Consider the following 17,894-nt stretch of genomic DNA (forward strand, 5'->3'; position numbering starts at 1 on the left):
TAGTCATTTTCTTATCCGGAAGGAATTTGAGAATTCCGGTTGTACCGTTGCGTAGAGCATTGCGAGATGAGTTCGTAGACACGTAGTGGGCTCGAATCAGGCTAACGAAGAAGTTACGGGCAAAACATCACCAGTGGCAAAATCGTAAATATTTTGAAATGGGTTTTTGCTTAAAAGACGGAACTGCCCCGTCTCTCTCTCTCTCTCTCCCGCACGTCTTTCTCTCTCCCGACGGCAGCTCTCTCTCTCTCTTGAAACTCGCCACCGTCCATGGCGTGAACGGGACCGGTGCCAAAGGACCGCTCGACCTTGTCAAGACTGCCCTTCTCCGACATCGGCCGCCGCTCGATCCGGAAAATGCAGGTTTTGGCGGTTTCGCTCGAAACCGCGGCTCGATCTCCCTCCTCCGGCCACCGTTTCTGGTGATTGAGGTATGGATTCCTACCTATTTTTCATCATCTAGCTGATGGTTGGGTAGGATTGCATCAATTTTAAGTGTAGGTAGCTCGATTTACGAATTGGGTTTGGCCGAATTTCGAGGAGATTCCGGCCACTTCCGGTCAGTTTTGGGGTATGCCCAAGAACAAAAGTGACTCCAAATTAGGTGTATTACCTAGGGTAGGAGTCTTGGCTTTCGATTTGGATCGCTTTGGACACCCACGCCGGCGCGTGTGGCGGCGCGTGGGCACCGTGAGGGCATTTTGTCCCATCTGCGATCCTCTCGATGCCACGGCCGCGTAGGTGTGCTCGGATTTCAATTTGGGTACCGTTAGAGTCCTGAACGGATATCGCATATAGCGTATTTTCCAGGTTCACTAGGTTTGGACCGTTGGATGGTTCTGAACTTATAATATGTTGATCTAGGTATTACCAGGATCGTGTAGGATTCGACGGATCGTAAAATGGAGTCCCGGATACTCCGAAAATGCCAACCCGGGTTAGGGTTTTAGTGACCGTCCGGTCCTGCGATCGTGAACGATTCGACCGTCGATCTGGACCAAACTTGCAGGACGTGTGTCCTAGACCTTGTAGAACCTATAGGAACTTTCGGATCATAATTTGGAGGTTGTGGGCCCCGCGGGCCTGTTTGACCAAGTTTGGGTAGTTTGACCCTGGGTTGACCGCTAGACTTTCATTGTAGTTGTACCATCCCATGAGGGTTAGAATGACCTTAGGGACAGGTCTTGAGCATTGTTAAGTTAAAGGGATATTGTGGGTTTAGGATATAAATTGGTGAATTTAAATGAGGGAATTTATGGAATGCTTTATTGATTGAGGTTAATATAGGATTAGAAATTATAATATATATTTATTTGTGTGGTTGTATAAAAAGTAAATAAAGGGATCGAATGTTAGTTTACAGTGCTATACACACTACCCCACGTACCCCCCCATATTGCGATTATATTGAGGCCTTTAAACCCGTGCATTGGTGAGAATGTAGCCAGCCCAAGTGAACAGTATGAAGGTGGTGAGAATGTAGCTAGGCCCAAATGAGCAGTATGATGGTGGTGAGAATGTAGCTGTGCCAAAGTGAAACGATATGATGGTGGTGAGAATGTAGCAGAGCCAAAGTAAGCGATATGCAGGTGGTGAGAATGTAGCCGGGCCCAATGTGAGGTCGCACGCGTCTTTGGATTACGGGGTGTTGATGGACCCCATACGTGGCGGGTGAGTCCCGACGTATGAGGGGAGATATGATTGTGTGAGGGTGGTGAGAATGTAGCAAGGCCTAGTGTTGAGGTCGCACGCGTCTTTGGATTAGCCGGCGTGTTGGCAGACCCCATACGTGGCGGGTGCGTCCCAACGTATGAGGAGATATGATTGTGTGCGGGCTGGTGAGAATGTAGCCAGGTGTTGAGGTCGCCGCGCGTCTTTGGATTAGCCGGCGTGTTGCGGACCCATACGTGGTCGGTGCGTCCCGGCGTATGAGGAGATATGATTGTGTGCGGGCTGGTGAGAATGTAGCCGGCCCGGTGAGGTCGACGTGTCTTTGGATTAGCCGGCGTGTTGATGCGGACCACATCGTGGCGGGCGCGTCCGACGTATGAGGAGATATGATTGTGTGAGGGCTGGTGAGAATGTAGTCGCCCAGTCTTGAGGTCCACCGCGTCTTTGGATTAGCCGCCGTGTTGAGGCCCTGACGAGGCGGGTCGTCCGTCGTATGAGGGGAGCTATGTGATTGTGTTTGGTGTGTTGTGATGGATAAATCCTAGAATGTATGTATTTGTGTGGCGGTAATGGTTTATTTGATATTAGGTGCAAGGATAGATACGAAAGAGCTACGTGTGGCTTGATCCCTTAGTAGGGTACGCAGGCAGCCTGAAGTTACTAGGTTCAGCCACAGATTAGACTCCACTTAGGTGGTCTTATTGAGTTTGGTTTGGACCTCGTTGTTGGTCCCGAAACTTGGTTGAATTGAGGCTTGTCCTGGGGACTAAGTGAGTGAAGTTGTGCATAAATAGATTTTGAATTTATTATATGCATGTTTGATGCATTAAGTTATTTTAAAAACTTTGTGGGCAGTTCTGCTAGAATCATTTGAAGGCTGGAGGCCCTTTATATAAATTGCATGAGATTATATTGTGCGTGCTGCCGGTTGGGTTATAAAATGTGTTTTATGCAGGTGAAAATTTTGGGGAAATGTTCAATTTGGGAGACTACGAAATTTCCGCATGAAAGTCTCGTGCCCTTAATCCTCTCTGGTAAAGCGAGGACATAGATTTAAGGAGTGAACCCGACGTGGGTGTGATGCCGGGTCTCTGCAGGTTCGTCTCGGGTTCCGGAAATTCGGGACGGTCCTGTCATCTTATCACAGTTCACCGCACCGTGTCTCTGCCTTACAAGTGAGAAGGAATACGAAAGGGTTGGATATAAAGAGGGTAAAGGACTTGGGAGCAAAATAGTTTTATGGTGATGCTGATCCTGCTGAGGCGATGCTTGGCTTACAGATATCAGCGGATATTTGAAGTTCTCGGTGTCCTGATGGAGATAAGGTTACTGGCTGCCTTCATTCGAAGGGGAATGCCTATCATTGGTGGAAGACAGTCCGTAGAGGGTATACTAACCCTGCTGCCATCACTTGGGAAGAGTTTCAGAGGGCATTCTTTGATCAATTCTACTCGCATACTTACAAGACTGCGAAGAGGGTTGAGTTTCTGCATCGAGGCGAGGGTTCCATGTCGGTGTTCGAGTATGAGCACAAATTTAATGAACTGTCCCGGTTTGCACCTGAGTTGGTAACCACAAAGGAAGACAAGTGCACACGTTTGAAGAGTGTCTGTGGTTAGATATTCAGGCTGTGGTCACTGCTACTATATATCCTACCATGAGAGCCTTGGCCCAAGCAGCAGATAGGATGGCCAATACATACATGCAGGTGCAGGTATTGGTAGGCGTCACGAGGATTTAGCAGGTTTTGGTGGGCCCGGTCGGGGTCCATCAAAGAGGGTGGATCAACTCTAGTTATGCCGGTAATGGTTGGTCGAGGAGGGCGTGGGTCGATTCAGCGCAGTGGGAGGTCGGCTCTCAATCGGCTTGGAGCCAGCACTCGGGACAACAATCGGTGGGCAGTACAGCCAGGGACCCTGACAGTTTAGTGTAACTGTTACAAGTGTGGGCAAGCAGGACATGTTAGGAAGGAGTGCCCAAACCGTGGATAGGCTAGTGGCTTTAACCAGAGAGGCGGAGTGACATGTTTCCATTGTGGGCAGGTAGGGCACCATAGGAGTGAGTGCCCTCTCCGTCGATGTTGGTATTACGACAAAGGAGGGGGCCCAAAGAGCAGAGCTCGGTCGGACACAGTGGTGCATCGTCGTCTGCAGCGGGTTCGTCATTGAGTAGTGGAGTGCAGTCCACTTTTGGGGTAGAAGTGGTAGGGCCGAGCGGCGGTCTGGACACTCTACTACGCAGCCCGTGTATTCTCGATGACTCAGCAAGAGGCGCAGGCTACACCCGATGTTATCACTGTTATGATCCCTATTTTTGGTTATTTTGCACGTGTTTTGATAGATCCCGGGGCCACCCATTCTTTTATTGCACATAGTTTCTTACCATATGTCAGTGTTAGACCGACATCCATGGCAGGAAGTTTTAGTATCTCGTTGCCTACGGGTGATGTTCTATTTGCGGACATGGTTTTCAAAGGTTGTTATGTCCAAGTGGGTGATGCCATGTTGGAAGTCAATTTGATTCCTTTGGAGTTAGTTGACCTTGACATCATCTTGGGAATGGATTGGTTAGAAAAGCATCGTGCATCAGTGGATTGTTTTCGGAAAGAGGTTGTATTAAGAAGTCCTGGACAACCTGAAGTAGTATTCCATGGAAAGTGTAGAGTTCTCCCATCTTGTCTTATCTCCGCCATAAGGGCAAAAAGGTTACTCAAGAAGGGCTGTGTGCGATAATTAGCTCACATCATTAATACTCAAGGGTTCACTCTGAATCTGGAAGATGTTCCTGTGGTTTGTGAATTCCCAGATGTCTTCCCAGATGATCTCCCTGGTTTTCCTTCCTAGAGAGAAATCGAATTCACTATTGAACTCCTTCCAGGCACGAATCCAATTCATTAAGCTCCTTATAGAATGACACCAGTAGAGTTACGTGAGTTGAAAATTCAATTGCAAGAATTGGTTGATCTTGGGTTCATTCGACCTAGTGTTTCCTCTTGGGGTGCACCAGTGTTGTTTGTAAAGAAGAAGGATGGAAGCATGAGGCTTTGTATCGACTACAGGCAGTTGAACAAGGTAACAGAGCGTAATTGCTATCCTTTGCCTCGAATTGATGACTTGTTTGATCAGTTAAGGGGTGCCAAGTATTTTTCCAAGATTGATCTGAGATCGGGATATCATCAATTCAGAGTATGAGAAGATAATATTCCCAAGACAGCATTCAGGACTCGTTATAGCCATTATGAGTTCTTAGTGATGCCTTTCGGATTGACAAATGCTCCAACAACGTTTATGGATCTCATGAATAGAGTGTTCCCACCTTACTTGGATTGCTTTGTGATTGTGTTCATAGACGACATCCTTGTTTATTCCCGAACTTTTGAGGGTCATAAGAAACATTTGGGGTTGGTGTTGAAGACTTTGAGAAGGAAGTAGCTTTATGCCAAGTTAAGTAAGTGTCAGTTTTGGTTAGATAGAGTGGACTTCTTTGGACATGTGATTTCAGCAGAAGGAATCTATGTAGACCCTCGTAAAGTGGAAGCTGTTGTGAATTGGGTGCAACCCACAAGTGTAACAGAACTATGGAGTTTCCTGGGGTTAGTGGGCTACTATCGTCGATTTGTAGAAGGGTTTTCTTCGATAGCGGCACCTCTTACTCGGTTGACGAGGAAGGATGTTAAATTTGAGTGGATGGAGGAGTGCGAGCAGGGTTTTGAGCTGAAGAAGCGGTTAACCACCGCACTGCGCTCTTCCGGATAACTCGGGAATTTTGTGATCTACAGTGACGTGTCTTTACAAGGCCTGGGATGTGTTCTGATGCAGCATAACCGGGTGATTGCTTATGCCTCGAGGCAACTCAAGAAGCACGAGCAAAATTATCCTGTCCATGACTTGGAACTTGCTGCAGTGGTGTTCGCCCTCAAAATTTGGCGGCATTACCTGTATGGTGAGACGTGTCAGATTTTCACTGATCACAAGAGCCTCAAGTACTTTTTCACTCAGAAGGAGCTGAATATGAGACAACGTCGTTGGCTGGAATTGGTTAAGGACTATGGTACGATTGAGTATCATCTGGCCGAGCGAATGTGGTAGCTGATGCACTGAGTAGGAATTTTGGTGGGAGTTTAGCTCATCTCAGAATGGCTAATCTTCCGTTATTGGTAGAACTGCGGAAGGATGGTGTGGATTTGGAAATGACTCATTAGGGAGGAATGCTTGCCAGTGTGCATGTGAGGCCTATTCTAGTTGAGTGGGTGATTGCAGCCTAGTTGGAAGATCCTAATCTTTGTGTGATAAGGTCCGAAGTAGAGAGTGGTACACGGACGGATTATGCAATAAGAAAGGACAGAGCTTTGGTTACTGGAACTCGTCTTTGTGTACCCATGAACAATGATGACTTGAGAAGAGAAATCATGGAAGAAGCTCACTGTTCCACTTACTCTATGCATCCTGGTAGTACTAAGATGTATCGGACTCTACGTGAGTACTACTCGTGGCCGCATATGAAGGGAGATATTGCTAAGTATGTGAGTAGATGTTTGATTTGTCAACAAGTGAAAGCGGAACTGTAGAAACCATCTGGACTTATGCAACCACTTCCAATCCCTGAATGGAAGTGGGAGTTTATCACAATGGACTTCGTTTTCAAACTTCCACGTACTTCCAAAGGGCATGATGGAATTTGGGTGATAGTTGACCGACTCACCAAATCCGCCCATTTTCTACCTATAAAGGAAACCTATTCCTTGTCAAGGCTGGCAAAACTCTTTGTGGATGAGATCGTGAGGTTGCACGGAGCTCCTGTGTCTATTGTGTTGGACAGAGATGCAAGGTTCACATCTCATTTCTGGAAGTGTTTACATGAGGCTATGGGTACCAAGTTACATTTTAGTACAGCTTTCCACCCACAGACTGATGGACAGTTGGAAAGAACCATTCAGACCTTGGAAGACATATTGAGGTCTTGTGTATTACAGTTGAAAGATAATTGGGATACTCACCTTGCTTTGGTGGAGTTTGCTTATAACAACAGTTACCATTCAAGCATTGAGATGGCTCCGTATGAGGCTCTGTATGGGAGGATGTGTAGAACTCCTGTTTGTTGGAATGAAGTGGGTGACAAGAAAGTGGAAAAGGTAAACAGTATCCGAGCCACAACTGAGAAGGTGAAGATGATCAGAGAAAAGTTGAAAACCACACAAGACCAACAGAAGAGTTATGCGGATAACAGGTCCAAGGATCTTGAGTTTGCAGTTGGGGATTGGGTGTTCTTAAAGCTATCTCCATGGAAGAGTGTGATGAGGTTCGGTAAACGCGGGAAGTTAAGCCCTCGTTATATTGGACCTTATGAGATCACCGAGCGCATTGGACCAGTTGCCTATACACTTGCCTTACCTACAGAGTTGTCCCGGATCCATGACGTATTTCATGTGTCCATGTTACGGAAGTACATGCCTGATCCTTCCCATGTTCTGGAACACCAACCTGTGAAATTGAGTGAAGATTTGACGTACGAGGAGCAACCTGTACAGATCTTGGATAGACAAGAACAGAGGTTGCGCTCCAGATCCATTCCTGTAGTGAAGGTGTTGTGGAGAAGTCAAACTGTTGAAGAGGCTACTTGGGAACCCGAGGCCCAGATGCTGGCCAAATACCCTTATCTCTTCAATTGACAGGTATGTAAATTTCGAGGACGAAATTTTTATAAGGGGGGGTAGGTTGTAACACCCTGACTCCAAATTATTCCCTATTTTAATTAAATTAAATGTGAATTTACAAAATTACCCTTGGGGTAGGGTGTTCGGTCATTTTCTTAATCCGGAGAGGGAGTTTGGGGCAGTGTTTGATATTTTTGGATTGATCGCTTTGAGGTGAGTCCGTGGACGTGTGGCGGACTCGATTTGGAATGGTAACGAGGTTTCGGCGATCAAGTTTCCTTCGGTGGCAAAACCGTAATTAATTTGAGAAGGGATGGGGTTAAAAATCAGATTTTATTTTTCAGTCTCTCTCTCTCTCTCTCTCTCTCTCTCTCTCTCTCCCGTGCATTTCTCTCTCCCCGACCCCAAGCTCACTCTTCGTTCTCCCAGCGCTGGTCACGGCAAGGGCCGGCTTTGGTCTTGTTCGAACCAGCCACTCCCCTGTTCCGCTTGTGAATGTACCCCCGAAAAGCTTGTAGTCTTGGTCTGGTTGAATCTCTCCCCTCATAACCACAACTCAACCTTATGTGACCAAAAGTTAACTTTCTTGGGCCCTGTATAAATACCCTTCTCTATCTAGAGTTCCAAGATAAATCATGTTCTTTCTTAGTGGAGGTACAAACCTTACCTCACTACGACTCCAAACAACACCAACGTGCATCCTAATCCTCACTGTTTCCTTATGCCTAAAATATCACATGTTGTTTTGTCTCATACTCTTGCTTACCTTCTTTGCCTCATACGCGTCAAACATCATCTTATTTGAACACACATGATAGGAACACCTGAATTTAAAATCCAAACTGAAGTAAAACACTCACATGAAGAACTTTCCACGACTTCCCTGTTATTCTCCTCAATAACCGTCGCAAGTTCATCATCAATGTCTCCAATAGACACATTGGCTACTCTTGAACTTTCAGCCTTCTTTAAATTCTTATGTCTCTCCTTTCATACAACACAAAACGGCTTCCAATAATTCGGAGATCCACACTTGATGCAGTGTTCCTTGTCCTTAGATTTAGCATTTCTGACAAAGTACTAGAAATGCTGTTAGTAGCATAAAATCCTTATCAACTGTGTTATATAACACTTTCATTCTCTGTAAATCTGTAAGACAACTATTAAAGTTTCTTAGGTGCTCCATTAGGTTTCCTCCCCCTCCATCCAAAGATTTAGAAGCTCTTCCTTGAGAAAGAGTTTGTTGGACATTGACTTCCTGCAAATATTTGCTCGAGCTTTCCCATGTTTGCTTCGATGTGGCTTGCATCACGTTGAGAAGCACCTCATCTAGAACATCCCACTCCTCGTATGTCATGGTTGCTGGATTCTTTTCCTTACCTCCCAAGATAATACTGAGATTTTTCTATTTAAGGGATGACTTCATCCTTCTTTTCCAATGCGTAAAGTTCTCCTTGTCAGTGAACGACTTCAACTCCATGGTGGTCAAGGGACATTACAGTATGGTATCAGTTGTACAAGTGGTCGTTTGCATTACACTGCATGTAGTGATACGGGTCAACCTCTAGAAGTTTCACAGAAGTTGACTACAAAGCTGTCGCAAATATTGCTGATGATCTTGCCTGGATTTGTCAAGTATTGCAAGACTTAAAGGTTTATCTTCCTTGTACCCCTCTTGTATATTGTGAAAATTTGTTAGATCTAGCACTTCTTTCCAATCCAGTTTATCGGATTAAGCAACTTCAATTTCCATTTTGTGTGAGAAATAGTACAAAAAATAGATCTGATTGTGCAATACATTCCTACCAAAGGACAACTATCTAATGTGTTTATAAAAGGCCTACACAGTCCTATATTTCTCCAGCATTGTGTTCATCTTAGACTGAGGAACGCAGCTGGGGAGGGAAAATGTTAGTTAAGTAGTCAATCAAGGAGTTAGTTAACAAGTCGACAAGGCACGTGCTCTAGTTAAAGTTGTTAAGAGCTCTGTTGAGATGTGTTAGTTAGACTGTTAAGGCTTTGTTAACATATATAAATCATAGGTCTTCCCAATATGGAAAAGCTTCTATCATTTCTCTCTAATTCTGTTATCTCTTCATCTTATTCTCTTTCAATTGCTACTCTTCTCTCTCTTTCTCTCTCAGTTATAAAAAATTACATAAGATGCATTATTTAGATACGGCTTTGATTTGAATGGTATTGATTTTTTTTAAATTATAAATTGGAAAGGAGGGCATCAGGGTATGTTATAGAAAGGGAAAGCAAAGGTAGCACTTCGAATGGCAAAGAGAGGCGGCTCAACCACGAAGGAATGGGAAATCTTCAAGGATGGCTTCTTTGTTGGCAGAACGAAGGGCTAAATAGCAGTGAGACAACCTTGGCATGTTGCAGGTATTCGAAGATGGTTTTGGGTAGTTGGAAGAGGCAATTGGCAACATTCACAACAAAGACCTCCTTTTTTTAACAAATTCACAACGAAGACTTGAGAGAAGGGTTGACAAAGGTACTCCCTAATAACATGAGAAGAAGAGTGGCCAAGGCCAGGGTAGGAACAAATTCAGATAAGGCTGAAGTGAGATAAGTCATGACCAATTGATCGACTTGAAACTAGGTAACATAAACATGATTAAGTTAAGGGGGTTGATCACCAAAGGTTGGAAGGGTAAGAAAGCCTGCTAATTTTGACAGAAAGACTGCGTTCAATCCATCAACTTAATACTTGGTCTCCTTACTTATCATCTTTCCCCTTTGCAGATCACAAACTCAACCAAATTGTCACAGCCCAGCTTCATTAGCAAGATATTGTCCGTTTTGGACAACACCCACATGGACTTGTCTTGGGCTCATGCTTATGCTATGTTGCCCAAAACGACTCTTACTAGGAAGTTTAGTGCCCAAATATATAAGCCACTTCACCTTTCTCTCCCCGAGTGTTATAGAAATATTGGAGAGAAAAGGTTTAAGAAAGTGAAAGTTCAAAAAGTTAGAAAGTTCCAAAGTGACTTAAAGAGTTCAACTTCGAGTCAGAGCTTCAAAACCTTATTTGCTCGGAAAACTCTCATATCGTTCTTTGCGCATTAAGATTGAATCAACTTGAAGAACTAGATGAGCAAAATGAAATTTTCGTCACAAGTGAATACTTTAATTTTCTGAACTGATATGTTAGATTTTGTTCAAAACTAAACTAAGAATCATATTCTACGTCAAAAATGTTTCAATTAAGGCTTTTGAATTAGCGGAAAAAGGTTAAGAAATGAGAAAGTTATGCCTAAAACAAGATTATAACATTTTTGGAAAAGAAAAAAAACATTGCAGAATCCAGTGAGTTTATGAGTTTTCTGGATGCCGGAAAATTATGTGTTTTGTCTTTTTTATTATTTCTAATTGGTTACCTAAATGACTTTAATATTTTTTTTTATAACTCGAATGCATCTTTATAGGTGGTTTCCATTAATCCACAACCCTCTCAAACATCATAATTTTCAAAACTTTCCCGGTGAAACTCGCCTGAAAATTCGAACAAACTTCATAAATTCAAATAGTTATATATCTGACTCATTTCTTATCCATTTTAAAGATCCTTGAAAAATACAGAGTTCTTCTGTTATATACTATTTTTGTATAACTATATTATACATAGTTATATTTTTGTATGAAAATTTGAGGATAACTATATTCTCTATCAGTTGATCATTGGTCACTTGGTATTCATTCGTGATTATCTTACAAATCATTTTAATATATGTTAGTTGACAGTATTGACTGGGTTGGTGCAACTCATGATGCTACACATTTTTATTTGAGGAATGCTAGCAACCTTCTCTCTAACCCTCTCCTTTGGACCTTTTCCCTTTTTTTTTTGACATGTGTCATTCTCCTTACACTCAAAACAATGTCATTAATATATAATATAAGCTAACTTTTGCTTTTCAAGTTAACCCTTATTAAATGTATTCAATTTATCCAAAAAAAATTCACAACTTTCTTACCATCTTACTAATTTTTTTCTAACGTCAATTATTTTTTTTTAAAGAAAATATGTGATTTTAAGATGAAATGTCCTGTTTTTTTTTTTTTTTTAAAACACAAAGGGTTTAGACAGAAAAAGAAAAGTCCTTTGTGTTTAAAAAAAACAGACATTTCCTCTTTTTTGAAAGAAGCATACATTTTCTTTAAAAAAAATTAATAAGATGGTAAGAAAGTTGTGAATTTTTTTTGGATAAATTGAATACATTTAATAAAGGTAAACTTGGAAAGCAAAAGTTAACTTGTATAAAATATTAATGACATTGTTTTAAGTGTAAGGAGAATAAAAAAGGAAATGCTAGCAACCTGGTCGAGCCGCCTCTCTTTGCCATTCGAATAGCTTCATGTTCTACGTTTTATCCTTAAATAATGTAATTTCATCTTTTCATTTGTTTCTATCTTTTTTTTAGTAATGTAATTTATGCAAAACTTGTTTACACTACTTTTACTAACTCGTACAAAACTTGTTTACACGTGTGATATTTTAGTATAAAATAATGCTACCTCAGCATAATAAAAATTTATAGTTTCATTGTCTTCGGTACTTGTATGCTTTAATTAAAAATATAACAAAATAATTAGAAGATAGCTCATTATGTTAAGAGAAATGCTAGGCATACCACATTTGTATACCACTTCTTTAATAGATGTGGTACAATAGAACTCACCTTTCTAATAGAGGTAGTACACAATGTGGTATATAAATGTTGTATAACTAGCATTTTTATTAAATGACATGGCATAGCATTTTTCTATAATAGGGCTGACAGCCCAGCCCTATTATAACGTATATCGAAGGTATCATTTTTGTTATAATCAAAGTCAAAACTTCATTAGATATCATTGAGTCAAGTTCAAGTTTCTCTACTAATTGGGGAGAGAGAGAGAGAGAGAGAGACCCAATTTATGCTAGAGAAATCAATTACGTACCGTGAAATCTCAGTGCCATGTAATGAAAGAAACCTACAATGACAAATGAAATGAAAATGAACATAATTAGCACAAAAGAGTATCAGCAATGGTGAGGGTCATTTCAATAAATTGAACTTTTGACTTGCAGTGGTAAAGTGCACGTAAACCAAAGTACATCATAAATAGAGCCCTGAGTACGTATATAAAGCTTCCCAGAATAGAAAAGATGCTTTTGAAGAATATTTCACTGAAGCACTAAATGAGACTTTATCTACCATTTTCAGAGCCCTATTTAGTGTTACGGCCTTGGGCCAAATATATGTACGTATGGTGTGGTTATTTCTATTTCACGATAATAATCACTTACTTGAGAAGGTGTACGGCAAACAATGATTAAAGCGGTCCAACCCTTTGCATATGTAGTGACCAGACGAATATCCCAGGTCAAAGCCATACAGCAGAGCGTTGTGTACATATTCATAGGAAGCGTTTTGGTGTTGGTGTAGATTGTTATACAAGTCGAGCATAGCCGTCGTCCACTCTACACTGCAGCCGATCACAAAGTCCGAAGCATTTGTCCAGCCAATCATGAAATAACCGTACGTTTTTGGCTGCGACGACAAAGAAGTAGTACTAATGCATGGAGCAGTGTCCACATAGACTGGAGAATTCACCGGATTTGCGCACTTCAAGAAAGTTACAGGTGTACTTGATAATATGTAATCTCCGTAGTAGTTATCCGGATAAATGATCCGATGTCGATTCATTAAGGCTAAAGGATAACGAGGAATGGAGGAGCAATTGTCCTTCTGAAGGCCAGGATCTAGGAGTCGGATTGTTCGGTTATGGTAGTTGATTGCCTGGACATAGTATTCTCCAGAAGAAGGTAGGTTTAATAGTGTAATGTTCTTCTCACAGGACAGAGTAAAATACGAATTGCCGCAGTGCTTTGGATCATGTTTTAGTCGGAAAGGATAGCTTATGTTGTGGATATTGCCGCAGGAAGAGGTACAGTTAGTACCGTCATCACTAGCGTTACAAGATCCACCGGATAGCCCAACAACAAGAATGGCTAGAATTGCAAACCATGACAGCAAGGTGAAGAAAGACCTTCCACTTTCCATGGAGAGAGAGCGTGCAGCTGGGTTGGAGTTTGATTCGTAGACAAGCACAGGTATGGGCAATTAAAACTAGTAGTTTTATAAGTGGATAACCATCATCATGGTACTAATAAATTAATAATGAAATGACGATTCTTCACTAGCTAGGTTCTATGGAGCATCATTTGTCGTCATTGCTGATTTAAGGCTCACCAGCTTCATTAAACAAATAATTTTCTACGTAAAAAGTCAAGAACAACGTCACTTGAGAAAATAATGATATTGTAGTCAAACAATATAGGGTATAATATTTTCAAGTTGTATCTCTATTCTCCAAAAGGGGGTATTAATAATACAAAGGTGTAAATCATAGTAGAGTCATATAATGAAACAAATAAAATCCTAATTAAATAAGATTTGTACAAAAGAGAAAGAAATAAAATCCTAATAGAATATGAAATAAATCTCCTAATCAAACTATTCGCGAACAATTGCCTCCACAAATTTTTTGTAAAGCTAATGAGTAGAGGTGTGAAATTAGATCGCCTTTTCTCAGAGGTTTCATTCCCATTACCATAGTTGAATCTTGAATGAGTCCTTGCCGTAAGAAGCAAAATGTTTACCCAATATTTTAGTGTCGTTGATTAGATGCCGTCGCTATTAGATGAGGGAAGCCATGGACTGAGTCAATAGCGAGACATAGATAATATATAGCTTGTGTCATTTGATCATTAAAAGATTAGAGAAGTTTAATAGCAAATCTATGGGCATTGTCTCCGCAGAAATGCAACAAGCAGTTCTCATCACTTGTCTTTGCTTAATCTTAGTGGCTTTTTCCAAAGTTCATGGAGAAACCCAAAAACCCTGCGAAGAATTGAAGTGTAGCCCTCATGGCCCTGCTATCCGTTTCCCTTTCAGGATCAAAGATAGACACCCAGATCATTGTGGATATCCTGGGTTTGTTGTATCTTGCAATGACAGACATGAGACTGTTCTTGAGCTCCCAACAATTCCGGTCAAACTCTCTGTGGAATCTATAAATTATGAGCGTCAGGAAATGTATCTATATGACCCCGATAATTGCCTGGTGGCAAAGCTTATAGAAATCCGAAACATGTCATTCTCTCCCTTCTACGTAATCGACCGTCAGAACATTACGCTATTCAATTGTTCTTCTTTAGTTATGCAGCATGAGGGACTGGATCCAAATCCAAATTATCCTGTGGCTGCCCCATGCCTTAACAGCCCCGGCCACCAAGTTTATGCAGTTGATTCTGCTGGTCACGTTGAAGACCTACCGTCATGTACCAAGATGTATAATGTTTTCTCAGTCCCTTATTATTTTCAGGGCGAACAAGTGGTTCCTTTCCCATGGTCTAAACCAAATTGTACAGAATGTGATGCAGAGGGAAAGAAGTGTAGATTGAAGAACAGTGACACTAACAATGAAATTGAATGTGTACTGGACTTGAGGAAAGCAAATATGAGTAAGTGGATAACATTTGTTTATTTGTTTCTTCCTTTTTATATGTTTTTGTGCTCAAGTTCTTAATTCCAAAAATTTCTTAGAAAGCATATTGATGTTTTCATTTCTGCTTCTTATTTCAGAACGGGATAGGTTAAGGATCTGAGCCTCAATTAGTCTCTTATTACTTTGTTAAAGATCTTTAAGTGAATCGCAACATCTTTCTTTGTCTTTACTCGTATTTCTGAAAAAATAATAATAATAATAGCTAAAATCCTGACCAGTTTTTCAGTTTTCATCTAAAAAAAACTATAAACAGAAAAGAAAAAAATATTGGTAAGAATTTTTGTTATTAAAAAAACTGAAAGCCATTCAAAAGTTGTTAATTTCAGTTTTCAGTTAGGGTCGAATTGTGAATTTGAGAATGAAAGTACATGATACAAATAACAAATTATTTGGAGTTATGATGAATTTTTTATCTAGCAAATTCGAGCCTCGAATTGGGCAGTTGAATGCAAGAGTTGAGCAACGAAGTACAAATTAGGAGGTCCCAAATACTGAGTTTTGGTGTTGTAGTGCAATGAATGTGTGGTGATGTAAAATTGGTGAATGAGAAAGGAGGATAAAAAAATGAAACCGAAAACTAAAACACTTTCAAGTGGTTATAAAAATATGGGTGATTTTGAAAACTGAAAACACTTTCAACTGTTACAAAACATGATCGTTATCAAATATTTTTTTTTTCTTCTTGTTTTTAGGCCAAACGATAGTCTAAACTACAAGGAGATGGTGATTTCTCACACACACACTCTATCAAGGTTCCATTGGGTTTTGAACCTGAAATCACTGGTCTGTAAGTTAAGGCATTTTTCTACTAAGTTAGACCATTAGTTTTAAAAACAATTGAACATAAAAACTGGAAGCTAAAAAATGAAAATGAAATAGTTATCAAACGAGCCAGAATATATTAATTTCACATTAATGGAGTGTCCCACATTAATGGAATATATCAATTTCAGAAATATTCTGACTGTGTCACCCTTTTACAGGTGCAACAACAAAGTCAGTGATTACAGGTGAGTCACCTAACTGGTCTTCCGATTTGTTTTATGTGTAGAAAACGTTGGCCATATCTTCAGATAGGGTTTTCTGTGTAGGTGCATTCCTGGGTTCCTTTGTACTGATTCTACTAGTCATTGCAGCGTATCGTGTCTATAGCTATGACAAAAATGAAAAGGAGAATCGATTGAAAATTGAAAGATTTTTAGAGGAGTACAGAGCGCTCAAGCCAAGCAGATATTCTTATGCAGACATTAAGGAGATTACAGATCAATTTAAGGACAAGTTAGGAGAAGGAGCCTATGGAACCGTTTATAAAGGAAAGCTTTCTTCTGATCTCTTTGTTGCTGTGAAAGTCCTCGACAGTTCAAAGGGAGATGGGGAAGATTTCATAAACGAAGTGGGAGCGATGGGTCGTATCCACCACGTCAACGTAGTTCGCTTGGTTGGGTTTTGTGCTGATGGATTTAGACGAGCTCTTGTTTATGAGTTCTTGCCCAATGGTCCGCTGCAGGATTTCATTTCATCAGCAGATAACAAATATTGTTTCCTTGGCTGGGATAAGTTGCAAGATATTGCTCTAGGCGTAGCCCAAGGAATTGAATATCTTCACCAAGGATGTGATCAACGAATCCTTCATTTTGATATCAAACCACATAACGTTTTGCTAGACTACAACTTCACTCCAAAACTTTCAGATTTTGGTTTGGCTAAGTTGTGTTCCAAGGACGAAAGTATTGTGTCAATGACTACAGCTAGGGGAACCATGGGCTACATTGCACCTGAAGTGTTCTCCAGGAACTTCGGAAAGGTGTCTTATAAGTCAGATGTCTATAGTTTTGGAATGTTATTGCTTGAGATTATACGAGGTAAAAAAAATATTGGCGCAACCACAGAGAACACAAACCAAGATTACTACCCAGAGGCGGTCTATAATCTTCTAGAACAAGGAGAAGACCCACGAATCCATTTTGGAGAAGAAGGAGATGATGAAATTCCAATGAAACTAGCAATTGTAGGGCTCTGGTGCATCCAATGGAACCCGGTTGATCGTCCTTCCATGAATGCGGTGGTTCAAATGTTGGAAGGAGGAGAAAAGTTAACAAAACCTCCTAATCCTTTTGCGTCCACAGGTTCTGCAAGAAGCTTTGCAACTGGGCCATCAAGAAATTCAAATCTAGAGTTAGAAACAATTGTTGAGTTAGAATAATAAGTAGGATCATGGTACTAAATTACGCCATTTTCCCACATGCAATTATAGAAACACTCCTTACCAATGTAAGCTTTTAGTTATTGTAAATACGTTTGCCTTGCTATATTTTCTACTTGAGTGCCTCATTAGGCTTTAAAATTGAATTGAGTGGTCAAAATGAAAGTCAGTATTTCATTCACCGACCATTGCAATAATGAACTCAAATTTTGTAACATATTAATGATGGAAATTCGTAGTTCCCTGAAATTACACTTGTTTTTTCCCGAAATTACACTAGTTGAAAAGTATAATTTTCTCAAATTTTTATTGTAAGTCGTGCTTTTATTATCATTTTTGGTCTAAGTCTGATTCGAAATGTGGAAGGTAAAGTTTGGACACCAAGCGAGATGTGAGATTGGAACCAGGAAAAATTGCAAGGGTTTGAATACATGAGCAACCATCACTTTCCAAGAAGTGGAATAGTCAGTTGATCTGCCAAATTAAATTATATACGGCATTTTCGTTTGGGACTAAGGACATTGATCTTTCAATAATTCCTTTATATAAATCATGGATAATGCTTTCTTGTCAAATTGTAAAGATACAATAGACCGGCAAACGGGGATAATATTATTAGGAGCTCATCTAGAGACTCGCTTACGAGGAGCTACAATGATATTTAACATTACTATAAGTCAGTGTATATGTAAAATGTCAAAGTGTACAACGACTATATAGGGGAACTTGTTTATTTATAAATAATGAGGAGCTAGTTTTCAACTTATATGATTGAATAGATGGGTAATTTAATTTAAT

At 40.6% G+C, this 17,894-nt stretch overlaps 2 protein-coding genes across 2 annotated transcripts; one reads left to right on the forward strand and one right to left on the reverse strand.

Moving 5' to 3' along the window:
• Positions 1-12,621: 12,621 nt before the first annotated feature.
• LOC103331245 (uncharacterized) lies at positions 12,622-13,386 on the reverse strand. The gene has a single exon (XM_089052342.1). It carries the CDS (start codon positions 13,384-13,386, stop codon positions 12,622-12,624), a length of 765 nt encoding a protein of 254 aa, XP_088908468.1.
• A 754-nt stretch (positions 13,387-14,140) lies between these two features.
• On the forward strand, positions 14,141-17,313 carry LOC103331265 (rust resistance kinase Lr10-like). The gene is made up of 3 exons (XM_008233877.2): positions 14,141-14,849; positions 15,877-15,903; positions 15,985-17,313. Exons 1-3 carry the CDS (start codon positions 14,147-14,149, stop codon positions 17,094-17,096), a joined length of 1,842 nt encoding a protein of 613 aa, XP_008232099.2. The 5' UTR covers positions 14,141-14,146; the 3' UTR covers positions 17,097-17,313.
• The last annotated feature ends 581 nt before the right edge of the window (positions 17,314-17,894 follow it).

The sequence above is a fragment of the Prunus mume genome, linkage group LG5 (genome assembly GCF_029339155.1).
Source record: "Prunus mume cultivar Tortuosa linkage group LG5, ASM2933915v1, whole genome shotgun sequence".
NCBI lineage: Eukaryota > Viridiplantae > Streptophyta > Magnoliopsida > Rosales > Rosaceae > Prunus > Prunus mume.